At 44.6% G+C, this 17181-nt stretch overlaps 1 protein-coding gene across 1 annotated transcript in view; it reads right to left on the bottom strand.

Moving 5' to 3' along the window:
* The window catches only part of LOC125945637 (uncharacterized), a 135081-nt gene that overhangs the window by 11854 nt on the left and 106046 nt on the right, over positions 1–17181 (bottom strand). Inside the window, exon 9 of the mRNA XM_049667845.1 lies at positions 4749–4822. Coding sequence (XP_049523802.1) covers positions 4749–4822 — 74 coding nt within the window. The remainder of the gene's footprint in view (positions 1–4748; positions 4823–17181) is intronic.

Raw genomic sequence — 17181 nt, 5'->3', positions numbered from 1 at the left:
CCGTCGTTGTCGGGGAATCGGACGCATATTCGAAAAAGCGCTTCTCTACGTTGTGATGCGTATTGACGCCGGTACGATGCTTGTGTTCACTGCAAGATTTCACGTACCAGCTTACGCACCGTCTCACCTCGTACTTCTCTCCCCCCCCCCCCCTCAACCCTTCTAGACAACAACCTGTCTAGACAACAGCCTGTCTCAACCCCCTGTCTATCAACCCCCTGTCTAGACAACAGACGCCTTTGCCCGAAACCCTGACGACAAAGGTACGCAGGTCCGTGCAGCACACACCCTCTTCCTACATACAGAGAGAGAGAGAGGGAGAATAAACTTTTCAAAGTATTGGTTCGGCAAGCCAGCTGAAGAAGGAGACTGAAAGTAACTGCGGTCACGGCGGCGCCTCCTCGAGCCCGGACGCGACGATTCGCGCCGAAGAACACCCTCGTTCGCAGTGTTCTAGAGAGCTCTGTTCTAGGGTGGGGGAGGGGGGAGGTTCGGGTGGCGCCACCGCCGCGCTGGCGCCTGTTGGCGGTTAGAGAAGCCCAACAGTTCGCTCATACTGTGAATGCTAGACAATGCTTCGAAGCATCCCCCTCGGCTTTCGGTGATATCACTCCCGGACTCCTTTCCAGCCTTCAATAGGCGACCCGTAAAACAATAAATCGTAGGGAATTGTGGGTACGCCGTCTGCTAGCAGCTTTCGGTTCGACGGACGACGCGGCGGCATGACCGGCGCACGTGTTTTTCCACGCGGTTTAAAATGTCAGTCGTGCGAAGCTTTCCGTCCGCGTTGTCGACCAGCAATGGCGTACCATTCATGCAGCTGATTTATAGGTTTCAGTTCACTGTGGTCGCGACGATGACGTGCCAAGAATGGCAAGGATACGCTTTTATGCATTAACGAACTTTGGTTTTCGTTTCGGCAGCCTTTTTTTGTTTCTGCCAGGTTTAACTCTACGGCATTTGCCGCTGCTTGGACGCACCATCACTGACTGCTCTGCCTGCGGGTCGTCAGACAGATGAGAAAGCTATATTCATCCGATAATTTATCACGCCTATAGAAGCATTACTTAGAATATCGGGTGCTGAGGCGATGGCTATAGCAGCCCTGTAAATACTGCTTTGTGATCGTCGCTACAACCGATATCGTCAGTAACGCCGCAGCTAGCGTAATTAGAAAATGAAGTGTTGAAAATGTTGTAAAACTGCGCTCTGTCCACGGCATTTCTTGGTCGAAACTCAGGTTCACTTCAAGTGGTAACTAGTTAGAAGTTTTCGCTTTTTTGTCAGCAGTATGGGGAAATGGCCGCATCGCCGACATATTACGGCTGCGCATTACCTCTATCTGTGTTCAATGAAGTAAGGTGGGTTAGTTAGTTAGGAGTATTATGTATGTATTATGTATGTTTAAACTTGCGCCGTAAAACCATGTTTCATATTACCTCTATATGTGCATTTGAGTACTGAAATAGTTATTGTTGCTTGAGTCAATGTTAGAGAAAGAAATATCTAGGGGAATCATTCCGTGTCGGCCCTTACACAGCTCATCGTCGCCTGATAAGTAGCACTGTACGTTCATTGTCTCTTTGTTCATTGATGGTTCAGTTTTGGAAGTGGCAGCCGTGCCCTGATGCCTGTGCACAGGTGATTCAGCAAGGGATGCTGCAAAGCAGCAGTTACACGAATTTACCATCAACGCTTGAATTTGAGCAGCCAACGGCTGAACCACGCTTTTTCTAGGCGCCTGGATCCGGGTAATCTTCGAGTGTGACAAAGCCGGACTGCAAGCGCATCAATGGGCTTCAACGGCGAAGCGGTGGCGGCGGCTGCGCTTCCTCGAACCGGAAACAGCGAGCAGACGGCGCATCCCAGAATCCCTCGCTCTTTTGCGGGTCACCCATTGCAAATAAAAAACGCTTCCATAACGCACTGCCACACTGGCACTGGCTCCTGCGCCCAGCGGCTCACGCAAGTAGTAAGCCCGCCAGGCACATTGGAAACAATTTTTTTGAAATTACCCGTGAAGAAAACAAACAAGCTGCACGCTGCAAGCTTTGCTCCGCAACTATACATGCTGCAGTCGGAGTTTCATCTAAGTTGATTCGGCACCTAAAAAGAAAGCACAAACGTGTTCACGCGCAACAAGAGGAAGGGCTGGCAAGCCAGCCGAACTTAACGTCGGCCTTTATCGCTGGATGCCCCTCTGTGCCTGTTAATTGAAAGGCTGCTCTTGACGACTCCATAATATAAGGTCTTCTTGAACACTACTTTTGTCAGCATAAATATACGCTACGTAGTTATTTTGCCGTTAACACATGTAAGCTTAAGCAATATTAAAACATCACAAGCCATTAAAACATGCTGACAATGCAAATAGTATAGGTAGTGGGAGAACTGCCCCTATGGGAATTTGTAGGGTGGTTGTAGGGCACGAGATGTTTCTCCAAGCTACTTTCCCTCGGCCTTGGTAAGGTGATTTGCGTATTTTTGCAGTTCTTAACGCGTCTGATCACATCAGCTGTATGGTGCGTTCATCGTTATCTCGATAAAACCATCAATATGCCTTCCCTGCGTTGGGGAATTACAGGAATGGAATGGAACTGCCTGGCCATTCCCGGAGTGGGAATGGGCTAAGTTTTTTTCATTCCGAGGAATTGTAAGGAATGGAATTGCGGCAAGTTCTAATTCCCCGGAATCGAATTGGAATGGAAAGGGGCGCGCATTCCGAAACACTGATGTCAACTAGTACCTTGTAGTGGTAGTCAGAATCAGGTACGGAAGGGAAGTTAGAATTGTCTTCTTTGGTAAAAATTATGTTAAAACGAGTGGAAGTCGAGATTGTGATGGAAGCCTGCCGGAAAACAAGTTAAACGCTGGGGTACTGGCAGAATCGGAGTATTGGGCGTTGTTGGAGTCATGTAATCAAATATCGTAACTCTCACTTACCTATTGTTTTCGAAAACTTACTTAAATTATTCTGCATTAGTGCAGGACGATCTTTCGAAAAAATATTTATCTTTTCCGTCACAAAGAGAAGAACAGTATGGTTTCAAGTAGTTTTTATATTTATACCAGGCGCAATGCGTATTCTCGTGCTTTGTGGTTGTCTACAGTCGATTTTGCTCCTTCACATGCACTTATGCTTTCGTGTAAACCAAAGGACTAGTTTTATCATTACATATTCGACATCAGCCTGGAAGAGGTCAAATGCTTTCGCAATGCTTTCACGGAGTTTAGTTGAAATGAGTGATCTGAGTTTGGTGCGCGGTAACAGTTGCCTATCAATAGTTTGTTGGAAAATTTAATGCAAGCAGTTCAGATGATGTCAGGTTCAAAATACGTATCAATAACAAGGTATGTGAGTGATTTAGACAATACCGCATCATTAGGCTTGGCAATTCATTGTATGATAAATGTGACGAACACGCCAAGTTTCTTTACGGATGCTGAAGAGTGATACACAGCTCTGTCAGCACTTTGTAACTCTTGTTTCGCTTTATATGTGTGGTCATGTTTGCTTGTCAACCTCTTTAGTTCATCAGGACAGTATCGCTTCCTATCATCATCATCATCATCATCATCATCATCATCATCATCATCATCATCATCATCATCATCATCATCATCATCATCAGCCTATTATATGTCCACTGCAGGACGAAGACCTCTCCCTGCAATCTCCAATTACCCCTGTCTTGCGCTAGCGTATTCCAACTTGCGCCTGCAAATTTCCTAACTTCATCATCCCATCTGGTTTTCTGCCGACCTCGACTGCGCTTCCCTTCCGGAAGGGAACCGCAGTCGCTTCCTATAATAAATGTTTAATGATGACGTTGATTACTTGTGTATGTTTATGGATGTCATTTTTATGCATGACCACAATTATAATATTCAACCAACAGCGACAGAAGCACAATACCACCAGACTGGCAAATATCCCCATCTTTTTAAAATAAATGGCATCTCTCCCAACTCTTCTCTTTATTCAGTTATAACTACCCATATCTACTCGCAGCACTTCCTTTTTCGCCGAAGGGAGACGATCATAACGAAAGAATTTTGCGAATGTCAAATATACAATATCTAAATCATTTAGAGAACAAGATATACCCTTTGGTAATTATTTTCTATATTCTTCAAAACCTCTTTTAACAGGCTCCTAATTTGTGAAAAGAGTAGTTTCCAAGGTATGGCAGACATAATATTATGCATTTACGTATTCTAATTCCAAAAATAACTGATGGGATTTTGATGAGAAAACAATCAGGTGTGCTTGCAAACTGCCGTCAAGCACTACCAACGGGTTAGCTAGGAAAGCGAAAGCTGCTATAAATACTTCCCATGAATAGATAATATTGTTTATGGCACTCGATCTAATGAATAAACACGGTAGAATTTTTAAAATAAGAACATTGACTTTTTCAATTTATAACGCAGCTTTAAAAAGTTAAAAACTTTAAATCTTGACATTCCTGTAATTTTGAATATGGCGTCTTTCCACGTGTGCTTTCCTTGATTGGTTGATTTCGTGGCGCCGCATTTATTCTGTCTTTCATATTAAGTTAAAGCTTCGTGGAATAAGTGACAGTTACTAGCTCGTGCTTCTATTGTAACAATTTCATGTATGTCTTCCATGTCTGCGCAATAGTAAAGAACATAAATAATGCACTTAAGGTTCTAACTAGCAGCACACCTTTAAGAAATAGACAAATAGAACAGCCTGCGCACGCCTTGTTATTAAAAATTCTTACGGAGTGGGGCTAATTTCACAGCAATAATGGTATCACTGCCGCTCTTGTGGACCTTGAAATCAGCATGTTGCTTTCTGTAAAACAAAGACGTTGAAATTATAAATATTTAGCCAGGGTTAGAAAGCACAACCAATGGGACATCAGTAGTACATGCAGGAGCACCAAATCAAACAAGCCAGGTTCCTTACGAACGACCACGCAACTGCGCAATAAATTTAGCACAACAACTATAGCCCATCGTAACTAGCTAGCGTACAAGATAAACAACTTCATTCTGAAAAAGAAATGATGGCAGGAATCATTGAACATGATTGTCAAATCTTTCTTTGTTCCCCATATTCCATGTTCCCCATATCCCTATTGTTCCGCATATTCCTGTCATTCTTGAGAAACAAAACCATACGGGAAGATTTTCGGAGGCAAAAAGGGGAAATATAGCTGCTAACCACAAAGCCCAATGATACCACGACACATTACATCTCGCAATCACATCACCACAGTTGAAACTCCGCAGCAACCCCCTCCCCCTAGTATCCTGATTTCAACTTCGTTACAATAGCTGTCCGTCATGTGAGCGCGCTCGAAGCGGATATCTCTAGTGAAAATGGGATGCTGGCCGCCTCCTCACTATCACCTCCCGTAGTGCACCGCGTCATCCACGCGTGCTCCAACTAATCAGGTAGTTAACTCTCCTCGTGGTTTTTCTTGTGTGTTTGGCAGACCTTCAGCCAAAGTTGGCGAAGCTGATATTTAGGGCTGAATAGCCCTCGCATCAACTTGGTACTTCTATTCACGGTTATTGGTTAAGTATGAGTGTATAGCTTTACCACATACGCAGTTGCAAGGTTGTCTCTTCAGGCACTTGCCAAATGGCACATGCCTAACGATACAAAGAGAGATATAGACAGAGAGAGCTAAATATACAATCGAAGAGAGGCTTGCCTACATGCTGTATTGTGCACGGCGAGCCTGCGATGTGAGCGCATGCGCCACCTCAAGTCGAACGAGTCACAGATAAGGACTACACGTGGTTATCATGCATTGTGTATATATACGAATTCCGTCTTGTTAATAAACGTTCCTTGTTGGTGGATTCTCATTGTGTCAGACCTGACACATGATGTCAGAAGTGGGCGCGTCGCTTGTCGATGCACACATATAATCGGCTCACGCACAGCATGCAGCAACTGCAGAATAAGACGGGAAGTCCGGGCAGCGTATTTCCATTTGCTAGTAGGTACAGCGTTTGACCGCTGGCGCCACGCTGCGCCGCTCGCGCGTACCATGTTTCGAGCCGCCGCCGTTGGAACGGAGGAGGCGTTGACGGAGAAAACGCTGGGCTGGTAGTGACTTAGCCTGCTGTTGGGATTGGTGGTATTATAAACGCATCACTGCTTTGATGATCCAAATATAATCTCACTATCAGGGAGGGAGCAGTCTACCTGACTGGAGCAGTATTTGGTATTTGGGGTAGAACCCCGGCGCCATGGCGCCGGGGTTCAAGCGACCGCGCTGGCAAACAGAGAGAGAAAAAAAGGGAAAAGCGCGATATTAAGAAAAAGAATGTAGCCAGAACGGGTTTCGAACCCGCGTACGCAAGATCCCGAAGCGAGCGCCATAACCACTCAGCCATACAGCCACTTTTTTTTTTCTTTCATGGTATTTAATACATTAACATGTCATCCAATAAAACATTCACTAATTGTGCATAGTCATAGAAAGGTGGGTACAATGAGTCACACACAGAAAAACAGAAGAAGCACTGTTCCGCTTTAAAAGGGTGGTAAGGCTAAGCACCTCACCAAAATGGGGTACCAGTCCGGTTGAACATCAAGTCCATCATAAACATTCTTTAGGTGCACAGTCATCTGGATGAAATTTACTCTTGTGGGTACAACCGGTTCGGCGTTGCGGTCCATCATTCGCGTCTTCCACAGACTGTGCATTCCCATGAGAAAGAACACGTCGAAAGGTACACTGTCATCATAGGTCGGCAGCAGATATCGCACAGTATGGGGGTTGATTTCAAGGTCTTTCTTTAGAGTCCGTTGGAGGATGTCCCAAAATAGAATGGCATCTTTGCAATCAATAAAACAGTGTTCAATTGTCTCTGGCACATCACAAAGACGGCAATTAACAGAAGTCACAAATATACCCTTTTTCTGTAGCCATGTTTTTACCGGTAAAGTTTCACTATGAAGTTTGTAAAAGAATGTTTTGCAGCATGGGGATATATACATTTTACGAACTCGTTTTAGTACATCGTGGCCTGGCCATTCAATGTATAGTGATCGGTAAAATGGAGGTGGAAAAAGCATGGACAGTAAATCTTTGTATAACTTTTTACGCGACACGGAGTACAAGTATTCAGTAGAAAACCGAACTGTCAGGAAGCGAACCGCCAAATAAACCTCCTGCATGAACCCCAACAAGCATAAAGGCGAAGAAAAATTTGATGAAACAACTAAATCAGGTAAAGCATCAACAAGTGTGACTTGCATGAATGACCGAATTATAGGATGTGAAGGATCGCGAAAAAAGAAGAAACGGGACACTATTTGCCGCACGTAAAGATGCACTAAGCCGAGCCCACCCTCACTAACTGGTCTAAAAACATTGTCTCTCCTCATGGGCTCGAAAGTGGAAGACCATATGAAAGTTGCAAAAATTCGGTGAAAGCGTTGGATGTAGAGCCTGGCACAGTGAATAACTTGCAATACGTAGTAAATTTTAGTTGCTAAAAACTTATTGCAGGCTTCAGCCCTTCCGAAAATAGAAAGTCGGTATGGAACGAATGTCTGAGCGTAACTTTGCAAGGCTGAAACCCGTTCTTTCCAATAGTGCGCGCTTAATTTATATGCGTCTAGCGGCACGCCAAGATACGTTGGCGGAACATGAGTCCACTTAATGCCTGCAAACTGTTCTGGCTTATAACACCAGGAGCCGAACCATAAGCCTAAGCTTTTCGAGGAGTTCATTTGTGCTCCTGATACGCTGCCAAATTTCTCTATTGTAGCTACAACCTTTTCAACACTGGGCTTATCTGTGCAGAAAAACGCTAGATCATCTGCATAAGCTAACACTTTAACCTCATTACCCAGTATGTTGAAGCCATGGATGGAACTTGACTGAATTACGCTTAAGCATAGTGGTTCCAGGTAAAGGGCGAAGAGTAGTGGGGACATCGGGCATCCTTGTTTTACCGAAGAGCAGATAGCAACGGGTTTGGACAGATGGCCATTAATAACTAAACGAGTAGAACAATGGGTGTAGCAAAGCCTAACTCCTTTAAGCACAATGGAGCCAACATTGGCGTGTTCCAGAAGAGAAAATAAATAGGAATGACTGACTCGATCAAAAGCTTTAGCAAGGTCTACTTGGAGCATTGCAAGCTGCTCAGTGGAACCGTAACAGTACTCAAGAAGTGTACGGGCGATATGTATGTTGGTCTGAATTGATCGGCCTCTAATTCCGCACGTCTGATGGGAACCAATAAGAATCGACATCGCAAATTGTAATCTATTAGATAAAACTTTTGCAAAGATTTTATAATCAACGTTTGACAGCGTGATTGGTCTGTAGCTTTCAACAGAACGCAGTTTTTCCTTATCTGAGCTTTTTGGGATTAAAACTGTGTGGTTTTTGCAAAAAGATTGTGGAAGGGCGTCCACCTCTAAACTTGTAATAAATATATCCAATAATATGGAACTGATAATCCCTTTGAACGCTTTGTAAAATTCGCTTGAAAGTCCATCAGGGCCGGGGGTTTTCGATAAAGGCAGCTGATCAATAGCTTGCTCAATTTCTTGAATGGTAACGGTACCACTGATGAATGCACACTCCTCATTCTGTAAAGGTTTTACTAGAGACACAAAACTCTCTAAGACTTTTGCATCATGATCTTCGGGAGGTGCACTGAACAAAGCATTGTAGTAACTTTCAAATTGTGAAATTATGTCATTCGTATTTGTTACAAGACTACCTTTGGAGTAGATTTCCGAAATTACTTTTGAAGTACCGTGACGTCGCTCATCAAGTAAAGCTTGACGTGTTGGCTGTTCAGAGTGCAAAGCACGGCTGTTTCGAGATCGAACTCGCGCATCTCGGTAACGTAGTGCGTCATACTTTTGTAACTCACATTTAATATTTTCCATATCTTCTATGTAAGTGCCTGGCATTTCGCATTCCATCTCGTAAATGCTACTTAGGCTCTTGAGGAGCATTTTTTCTTCATTCTTTCTATAAAACGATTTCACCGACCCAATTTCTATAGCCACTGTGCGAACCTCTTGCTTAAAGAGTTCCCAAGCAGCAAATAATGGCAAGTCTGTAGAAAAACAAGTTGTTAGGGCCATACGCACACGATTGATAAATTCCTGATCATTTAGGAGCTCAGAGTTAAGTTTCCAGGGTGCCCACTGTGGTCGGAAATTGGTTACAGATTTCTCACCAATTTTTGCGATAACCATACAATGATCAGAGAACGAAACTGGGATAGTACTACAAGACAGTCTTCGGGAGAGGAGTGATGAAGAGACATAAATTCGATCAAGGCGGGCGTAAGAGTGACCTTGAATTCGTGTATAAGAGCAAGAACCCTGTCCCGACGCTCCTATATCTATGAGCCCTGCATTCTCTATCACGTTAGACAAAACTTCACCACTCCTGTCTCGCTGAATGTTAATCCCACTTCGATCTCTCGGATCACATACACAATTGAAATCTCCCATTAACACAATGCAGCGTTCACAGTCCAGTAGATTAGACACAGTATCAAATAAAAGAATTCGTTTGGCAGCGTCATTAAATGCGTAGAGGTTAACTATTCGCCATGGCACACCCTGCAACACAAAATCGCAGTATATGTATCGGCCTTCAGCGTCCACATGGTAACTAAATGCTGAACAAAGTAGGCTCTTTTTCAGAAACAGGAAGCAGCCTGCGGAGAAACCAAGGGCGTGTGAAACGCAGACATTATATTCAGATAGAAAAGGTCGCAAGGCCCTTTCTGTTTCGTCATCACTCTCAATCTTCGTCTCCTGCACGGCGACGAAGTCGAGGCGATGCCTAGATAAAAGCCGGTGAAGCTGTGCCTGTTTCTGCAAAGACCTAAGGCCCCGTACATTCAAAGTTGCGAAGAGAAGTTGCTGTGTCAGCGCCATGGTGACTAACCACTATATGGACCTAATTATCTATGTGGTCGGTCCTTGAGGGCAACGGTGAGGCTCCCTCCGAACCCCCACCAGGCCTCCTGGACCGTGATCAGCCATACAGCCACGCTTGCAAGGGTTGTATTCGTCCAAACCATATGATTGTGTTCGAGCACCCTCGGTGAACGGAACCACCTAGAAACGTGGTACGCGCGAGCGGCCCAGGGTGGCGCCAGCGGTCAAACGCTGTACCTACTAGCAAATGGAGTGTTGCGTCCGGCCAGGACAGACAAATTGCTCGCCAAAGGATGGAACTACTTAAGGTGCCAGACGCTCTACTGCTATCTGGAAGCCTCGCAAACACTGGGAGTGATTCAAAGTGAAGTTTGAGCTTTTTATGCGGCAACCGCAACAGTGAAGGAACCTAGGAATCCAGTCGTCAAGACCGCGCTTCTGCTGAGCTTTGAGAGAGACTATGCAGTCGATGTATTCAACAATTTGTATTTTTTTCGGGGACGAAAGCAAGCGAAGTTATGATACTGTTGCAAATAAGTTCGCAGAATACTGCCAAGAGCAGCAGAATGAAGTTTTTGAGAGATACTTGTTCTAGGCGAGAACAGAAGGAGAAGGCCAGCCTTTCGACCAATTGCAACGTGACTTCAAAAGACAGGCACGGAACTGCAATTTCAAGCCCTTGTCCGAATCCTTGATGCGCGACCAGGTTGTCTTCGGCACAAGCAACGCCAATGTACGTGACAAGACGGTCAGAAAAAACAACCTGACCTTCCTCAAAGCTGGACAAATATACCGTGCAGCGGAGGTATCTGCCTTACAGAATAACGCATGGTCGCCGCCAGACAGACAAGTAGCATTAGTCAAAGCATTGCAACAGTACATTTTCACCAAATGCAATTGGTCAGAAGTGCGTACAGGTGTCGGCCTTCGGAAAGGCGTGCTTCATGTGTAAAGGGAAAATCACTCCACTCTGTGCTGCAGAAAACTAGAAATAGACGAGGTACACGAAGATCGTGATGGCTTCAGTGTTATGGATGTAAAAAGCGTCGGGTTCCCATACCTGCCCTACTCCACCTACCGAAGGTTCAAGAGAGACCTGAAGCTCCAACTAAGTTGGCACTCCTGCGGTCGTATGGTGGTGGTGTTATCAAGCACATCGGCGTGACAAACCTGCAAGTGGCTGTGAATCAGCGGTCCTGCAGCATCTTATTTTCATTGTAAACAATAGTAACCACGTGATTCTGGGTATAGTCGCAAGCGAAACGCTGGGTCTGGTGGCGTGCACCGTGTACACGCTCAGCAAAAGGTGGCACCAGTGACGAATTCACAGACCTATTCCGGAGACCCTCCTGCTTTTCAACTACAGCACGACATGATTTTGTACAAGGATGCAACATCAGTAGCAATGCCAGCGCGGCGTGTACCACTGCCACTAAGAGGACCACTACGAGATGAGCTAGAGTGGATGTGAAGAGGCGGCATCATGCAGAAGGTCAACGCACCGACGGACTGGGTAAGTCCTCTAGTCATCGTGAGAAACAAAGATAGAAGGCTGCACGTGTGCATGGATACGCGACAAATGAATGATTGTCTAAAGCGGGACCATTATCATATACAGAATTACGAAGATACTGAAGCTGAGTTGGCAGGGGCCAAATACTACAGCCTAAGCTGCTATGGGTTCATTCCAATATCCGTTTCGGTTGGCGATGGAGTCCGCCACCAGTGCCCAGTGTCCAAGCAGCTATTGCAGGGAATGAGTATTTTTACCCAGTTCCCGCCGGGATCGAACCTGGGTGCGCTGCGGGGAATCAGCTACTCTACCACTGAGCCACGCCGGCACTTTCTAGCTTAGAGCGGTAAAGAGGCCTATAAACGAGTTTTAGCGCGCGAGGAGACATGCGATGCGACATGCGCGCTGCGTAGCGTTGATACCTGCACACTTTGTATGCAGTTGCTTATTACATCAGGGAGAACGCCGTGTAGCAGATACACAGGTAGCGGTACGATGTAGTAAGAGAAGTATTCAGGAACAAAGAGAAGGTCATGGAGATGTATATATATCGCTTTAATAAAGAAACATGTATGGCATACATGAATAATTCAAGCAGGCTAGGTGACTTTGTCAACGTTCCGTTTCCAACGGAATGATAAGCAGCCGCGTATGCTGTATACCTGTGTTTACTCTTTGGTACATGTTATGGCGCCTTCTCGCAAGGTACGAACAACTGCTGAAGAAGCGAATCATAGAACGTTCCGCGCGCGGCTGCAACTTGACAACATCGGGATCAGCAGTCCGCCGAGCAGGGAGTAGCACAAACCACAGCTCGCTTTCGACGCCGGTCGGACAGTTCATACTGCTACATGCATATTGCATGTTTCTTGTGGACGATGCGCGCGGGTGCCCCAACGATGAAGACGAACTGCACCTTGCTCTCGAGCTGTCGGCTGAACTGGCCAGCGTTGCATTTGCCTTTTGTAAATATACATTGTGAATAGTTTCCAGTGCATAATCCTTCGTTCGCGTAACATCTTGGTGGAGAGGGTGGTTCCCCGTCCTCCCTCACTATGGAGCTCCGCAGCGGCCACACCGTCTAGCCTTCCACCATAGCTCCCGGTGACGACACCTCGGCTGTTTCTACTCCTGCGACTCGAAAACAACGTATGTCACGGTTCTATGCCATTATTTCCTAAATAATTTTGTACCTAAAAAGTACAAAAACATTCGGAAGCAGGCGCCTTAGATGAATTACACTATCATCTACCTCAAACGCCGACTTAAAAAGCTAAAATAGCAATGCGTACACGGAAGCACCATCGATCAACTCGGAGAAAGCCTCGCCCTTGCTGTTCGCCAAACAAAGGATTATTTTTTCAAATCAACGTTGCTAAACTTCATAAAAATGATCCTAGTAAATTCTGGAGCCACATAAGCGAATCAACAGCACCTATATCTCAAACAACAGTAGACAATACAACGATTACCAATCAGGCTTCTATAGCTCAGATTTTTTACAGTTACTTCCATAGCGTGTTTTCGCCATCAAAGCTGTGTGATGTGCCATGCTCAGCACCTGCACACCAATCACAAGTTAACTTCATCTTCTATGACGCTGTAGCTTCCATGTTACTAAACTTGAAGACTAAATCCTCCCCAGTACCTGACAATATCCCCAATGCGTTTCTTCGGATGTACGCCGAATCACTGGCCAGATATTTGGTTATCATATTTCGTGCCTCTTTTTTGACTGGTAGGCTACCTGATGACTGGAGGATGGCCCGAGTTGTGCCTGTTTTAAATGTGATCGCTTTCAGGTAGAAAACTACCAACCTATATCTTTAACATAATCTTGCTGCAAATTAACGGAACATGTCATCGCAAGTAGTAACAATGAATTTTTAGATCGCAACAACATTTTAACAGATTTCCAACATGGCTTCCGTAAAGGATTTTCCACAGTAACTCAGCAGCTTTCAGTTGTCCACTCTTTTGAAAGAACTCTTGATATTAACGGTCAGATCGATGCGATCTTTCTGAATTTCAGTGAAGCATTTCACAAGGTTCCTCACCATAGCCTAATTCAAAAACTAAAATCCACTGGCCTTCCGACCATTTTCATCTCCTGGATACAAGATTATTTGACTAACCGCAAACAACAAGTTGCGCTTGGTCTACACCCATTCGGGTTTTCTTCCAGTGTCATCAGGTGTGCCACAAGGGAGCGTTCTGGGGCCACTCGTTTTCTTAGTATATATAAACGACATTACTGCGGAAGTTTGCCCGGGTGTACAAATCCGATTGAACGTAGATGATTGTGTTTTATTCCATGAAATTATTAAGGCTAATTATCAATGTGACTTACAAAATCGCCTTACCAATACTGGATAATTGTGCAAGCAGTGGGACATGACTTTGAATACCGAGAAAAGCGTTTTTCTTCGAGTAAATAACAAGAAAAACCCACTAGAGTATGCGTACAAACTCGACTCATCACTATTACAAGTAACATCCGCAAAGTACTTAGGTGTAACAATTTCTAATAACCTCACTTAAAACACTCACATAGACAACATCCGTTCACTCGCGTTCCGTAAGCTGCGGTATCTGAGGCATAAGCTTCGTAACGCCCCCGCTAACGTTAACCTATTAAGCTATAATACTCTAATTAGGCCGAAGCTCGAATACGCTTGCATAATTTGAGACCCATATACCAAATCTAATATAAAGAAGCTCGAAAGCATACCAAGAAAATCAGTCCGATTTATATATTCGAAATTTCTACCTACTGACTCCCCGTCAGATTTGATGCGCGCCCACGGCATCGATCATCTTAAGTTGAGAACGCCAAATTCTCGTTTAGATTTTCTTTCATTATTTCGCAACTATAAACTCAGACTGGACCCTTCACTTTCCCCAATGCCACCAAGAAATACAGCACAATGATTTATTATCACCGCTTTTTGCACGGACCGATCTGTATAAATTTTTCTCTTTTCCACGCATCATAAATGACTGAAATTCATTAACCGTATCTAGCCTACCACATTGAATCTAACATATGTTTGTGTTACAACCTTTCCATGACACTATATTGTATACTTATCTGTTATATTACTGTATAGATATATATCTGTGTTGTTATATTGTTACTATATTATCTTATTTTGCTGTGATTTTGCCCTTGAATAACTGTGCCCTTCTTGCCTGGACCTAACCATCGTCTGCAGTATGTACATAAATAAAAATTTATAAAAACCTTCATCGTGTAGAAGTCCTTCTTTGACGCTCCCAACGAAACAGAACTTACTTTATGTTCACGTCGACGGTGTCCCTTTCACAGCGTTAATAGATACTGGAGCCCAGGTGTCCATAATGAGCTCTAACCTCCATCGTCGACTGAAGAAGGCTCTCACGCCTGCTACTACACGAGCCGTACATGTCGCCCATGGCAGCACTGTTGTCGTCAATGGAATGTGTACTTCCCGAATAAGTATCGCCGACCGCCACGTTCCAGTTATTTTTACAGTGCTGACCAATTGTCCCCATGACCTAATCCTTGGTTTAGACTTTTTTACGGCGCATTCAGCCATGATCGACTGTTCTGCCGGTACTCTTTGCCTCGAAGTTCCTTTATCCCGTGCATATTCGTGCCTAACTGCCGAACAAGATTCGTACGACCGCCTTCGTCTGCCTGCCGCCTAAAGCCTTGACTTTCGTCGATATGGTACCATCTTTACCTGTGCCCGATGGTGATTACGTCACCACAGCTGTTCTTGATGTCCTTTTGATGTGCAATATCACTATTTCCCACTCCGTCGTAACCTTCGCCGATAACCGGACATGCCTCCCTGTCGTCAATTTTCGCCTGCCAAAGCAAGTTGTGCAAGTGCACCTGGCTGACTATCTGCGCATGATCCACGTGACGTCATATAACTGTATATATATATATATATATATATATCGACAATTGGAAAATAAGGACTTCTATACGGAACTCACAGAGGACCCCACTAAATTGTTCGAATCAGAAATATGCCGCGAATTAAATTCACTGCACAAGGAGGGGAAAATATCTAGAGATATGCTTAAAGCAATGCTGCCGATTCAGCCAGCCCCTGGTCGTTTTTATTTGCTACCCAAAATCCACAAAACTAACCACCCCGGTCGCCCTATTGTCTCAAGCAACGGCACGGTAACAGAAAGAATTTCAAGTGCCTTAGACTTCATAATTAAGGACATAGTCCCGACCATTCCATCTTACATTCAGGACACCAACCAATTTCTTCGCACTATAACTGGACTAGAGATCCCCAAAGAAAGCTTCCTGGTGACAATGGATGTAGTATCCCTATACACAAACATACCACAAGCAGAGGGCATTGGCGCAACAGTCAAAGCTTACATGAACGCAAACACGCCTGTAAGTCTAGACGAGGACACGCTGGCAACGCTACTGCGGTTAGTACTAGGATACAATAACTTTGAATTTGACGAGAAACACTTCCTCCAGATAAGCGGAACGGCAATGGGCACGAAGATGGCTCCTAATTATGCGAATATTTTTATGGCATCACTTGAAGAACCTTTTCTTGCGGCCAGACCTTTGAAGCCGCTCATCTACAAAAGGTTCTTAGACGACATATTCTTTATTTGGCACCACGACGAAGAAAGTCTCCTTAAATTTGTAGCAGATTTTAATTCAGTTCATCCATCAATCGCTTTCACTTACAGCTATTCTAAATCAGCTGTAAACTTTCTTGATGTCACGGTACAAATTAGAGATAATCGCATATTCACAACCTTATATAAAAAGCCAACAGACCGCCACCAATATCTTCATTTCAAAAGTAGCCATCCACAACAATGCAAGAAAGCCATCCCGTATTCACAGGCCCACCGATACCGCCGCATCTGCTCTGACGAGAAAGACTTCCAATGTCATGCAAATGAACTCAGAATGGCCCTGGTGGCGAAGCACTACCCGGAACGTATTGTTGATGATGCTATAAGCCGAGCACAAGCCTTAGACAGAAATGAAATTTTGACGGGCTCAAAGCCCCGCCATCCGAAAAACCAAACCAACCTTATCCTCACCTACTCATCTACATTACCGCACGTGAACAACATCCTAGCCAAACACTTTAATATCATTCAGCAGAGCACACGTTTGTCTTCAATTTTCACAGAGCCACCCCGAGTTGTCTATCGCCGGGGAAGAAATCTAAGAGATATCCTCGTCAGAGCTAGGACAACCACGGTTCAAAACATAGAATCAGGCTGCAGACCTTGTGGTAAACCCCGCTGCAAGGTCTGTAAGCACATGACTTCAACCTGTCTTGCTAAGGCTACTTCCTCTGATTTCGCATTCAAAATTAAGGAACCTCTAAATTGTGACAGCAGCAATGTGATCTACATGCTCCATTGTGAAGTCTGCGACCAACAGTATATAGGCCAGACTGGAACCCCGTTCAGACTCCGTCTAAATAACCACAGAGCTCACACCCGCGCACTACCACATCTCCCATTCTCAAAACATATCAGTCTGCCTGAGCATTCATTTGATAAAATACGTGTCACTCTTCTCCAGTCAGGCTTCCGCTCTTCTCGTGAACGGGAACAAAGAGAGTCATATTTTATCCACAAATTTAGAACAATCACGCACGGCATAAATGAACACATGGGAAACCTCTCGTTTCTTTGTCCATAAGTTAAATTAGCTAAAATCAGAACTTAATCCCCGCATAGGCAAGCCGAACACGTGTGTGAT

This window comes from Dermacentor silvarum, chromosome 5, assembly GCF_013339745.2.
Source record: "Dermacentor silvarum isolate Dsil-2018 chromosome 5, BIME_Dsil_1.4, whole genome shotgun sequence".
NCBI classification, from domain to species: domain Eukaryota; kingdom Metazoa; phylum Arthropoda; class Arachnida; order Ixodida; family Ixodidae; genus Dermacentor; species Dermacentor silvarum.
The sequence above is the reverse complement of the archived record's forward strand: the minus strand, read 5'-3'. Positions and strand labels throughout refer to the sequence as shown.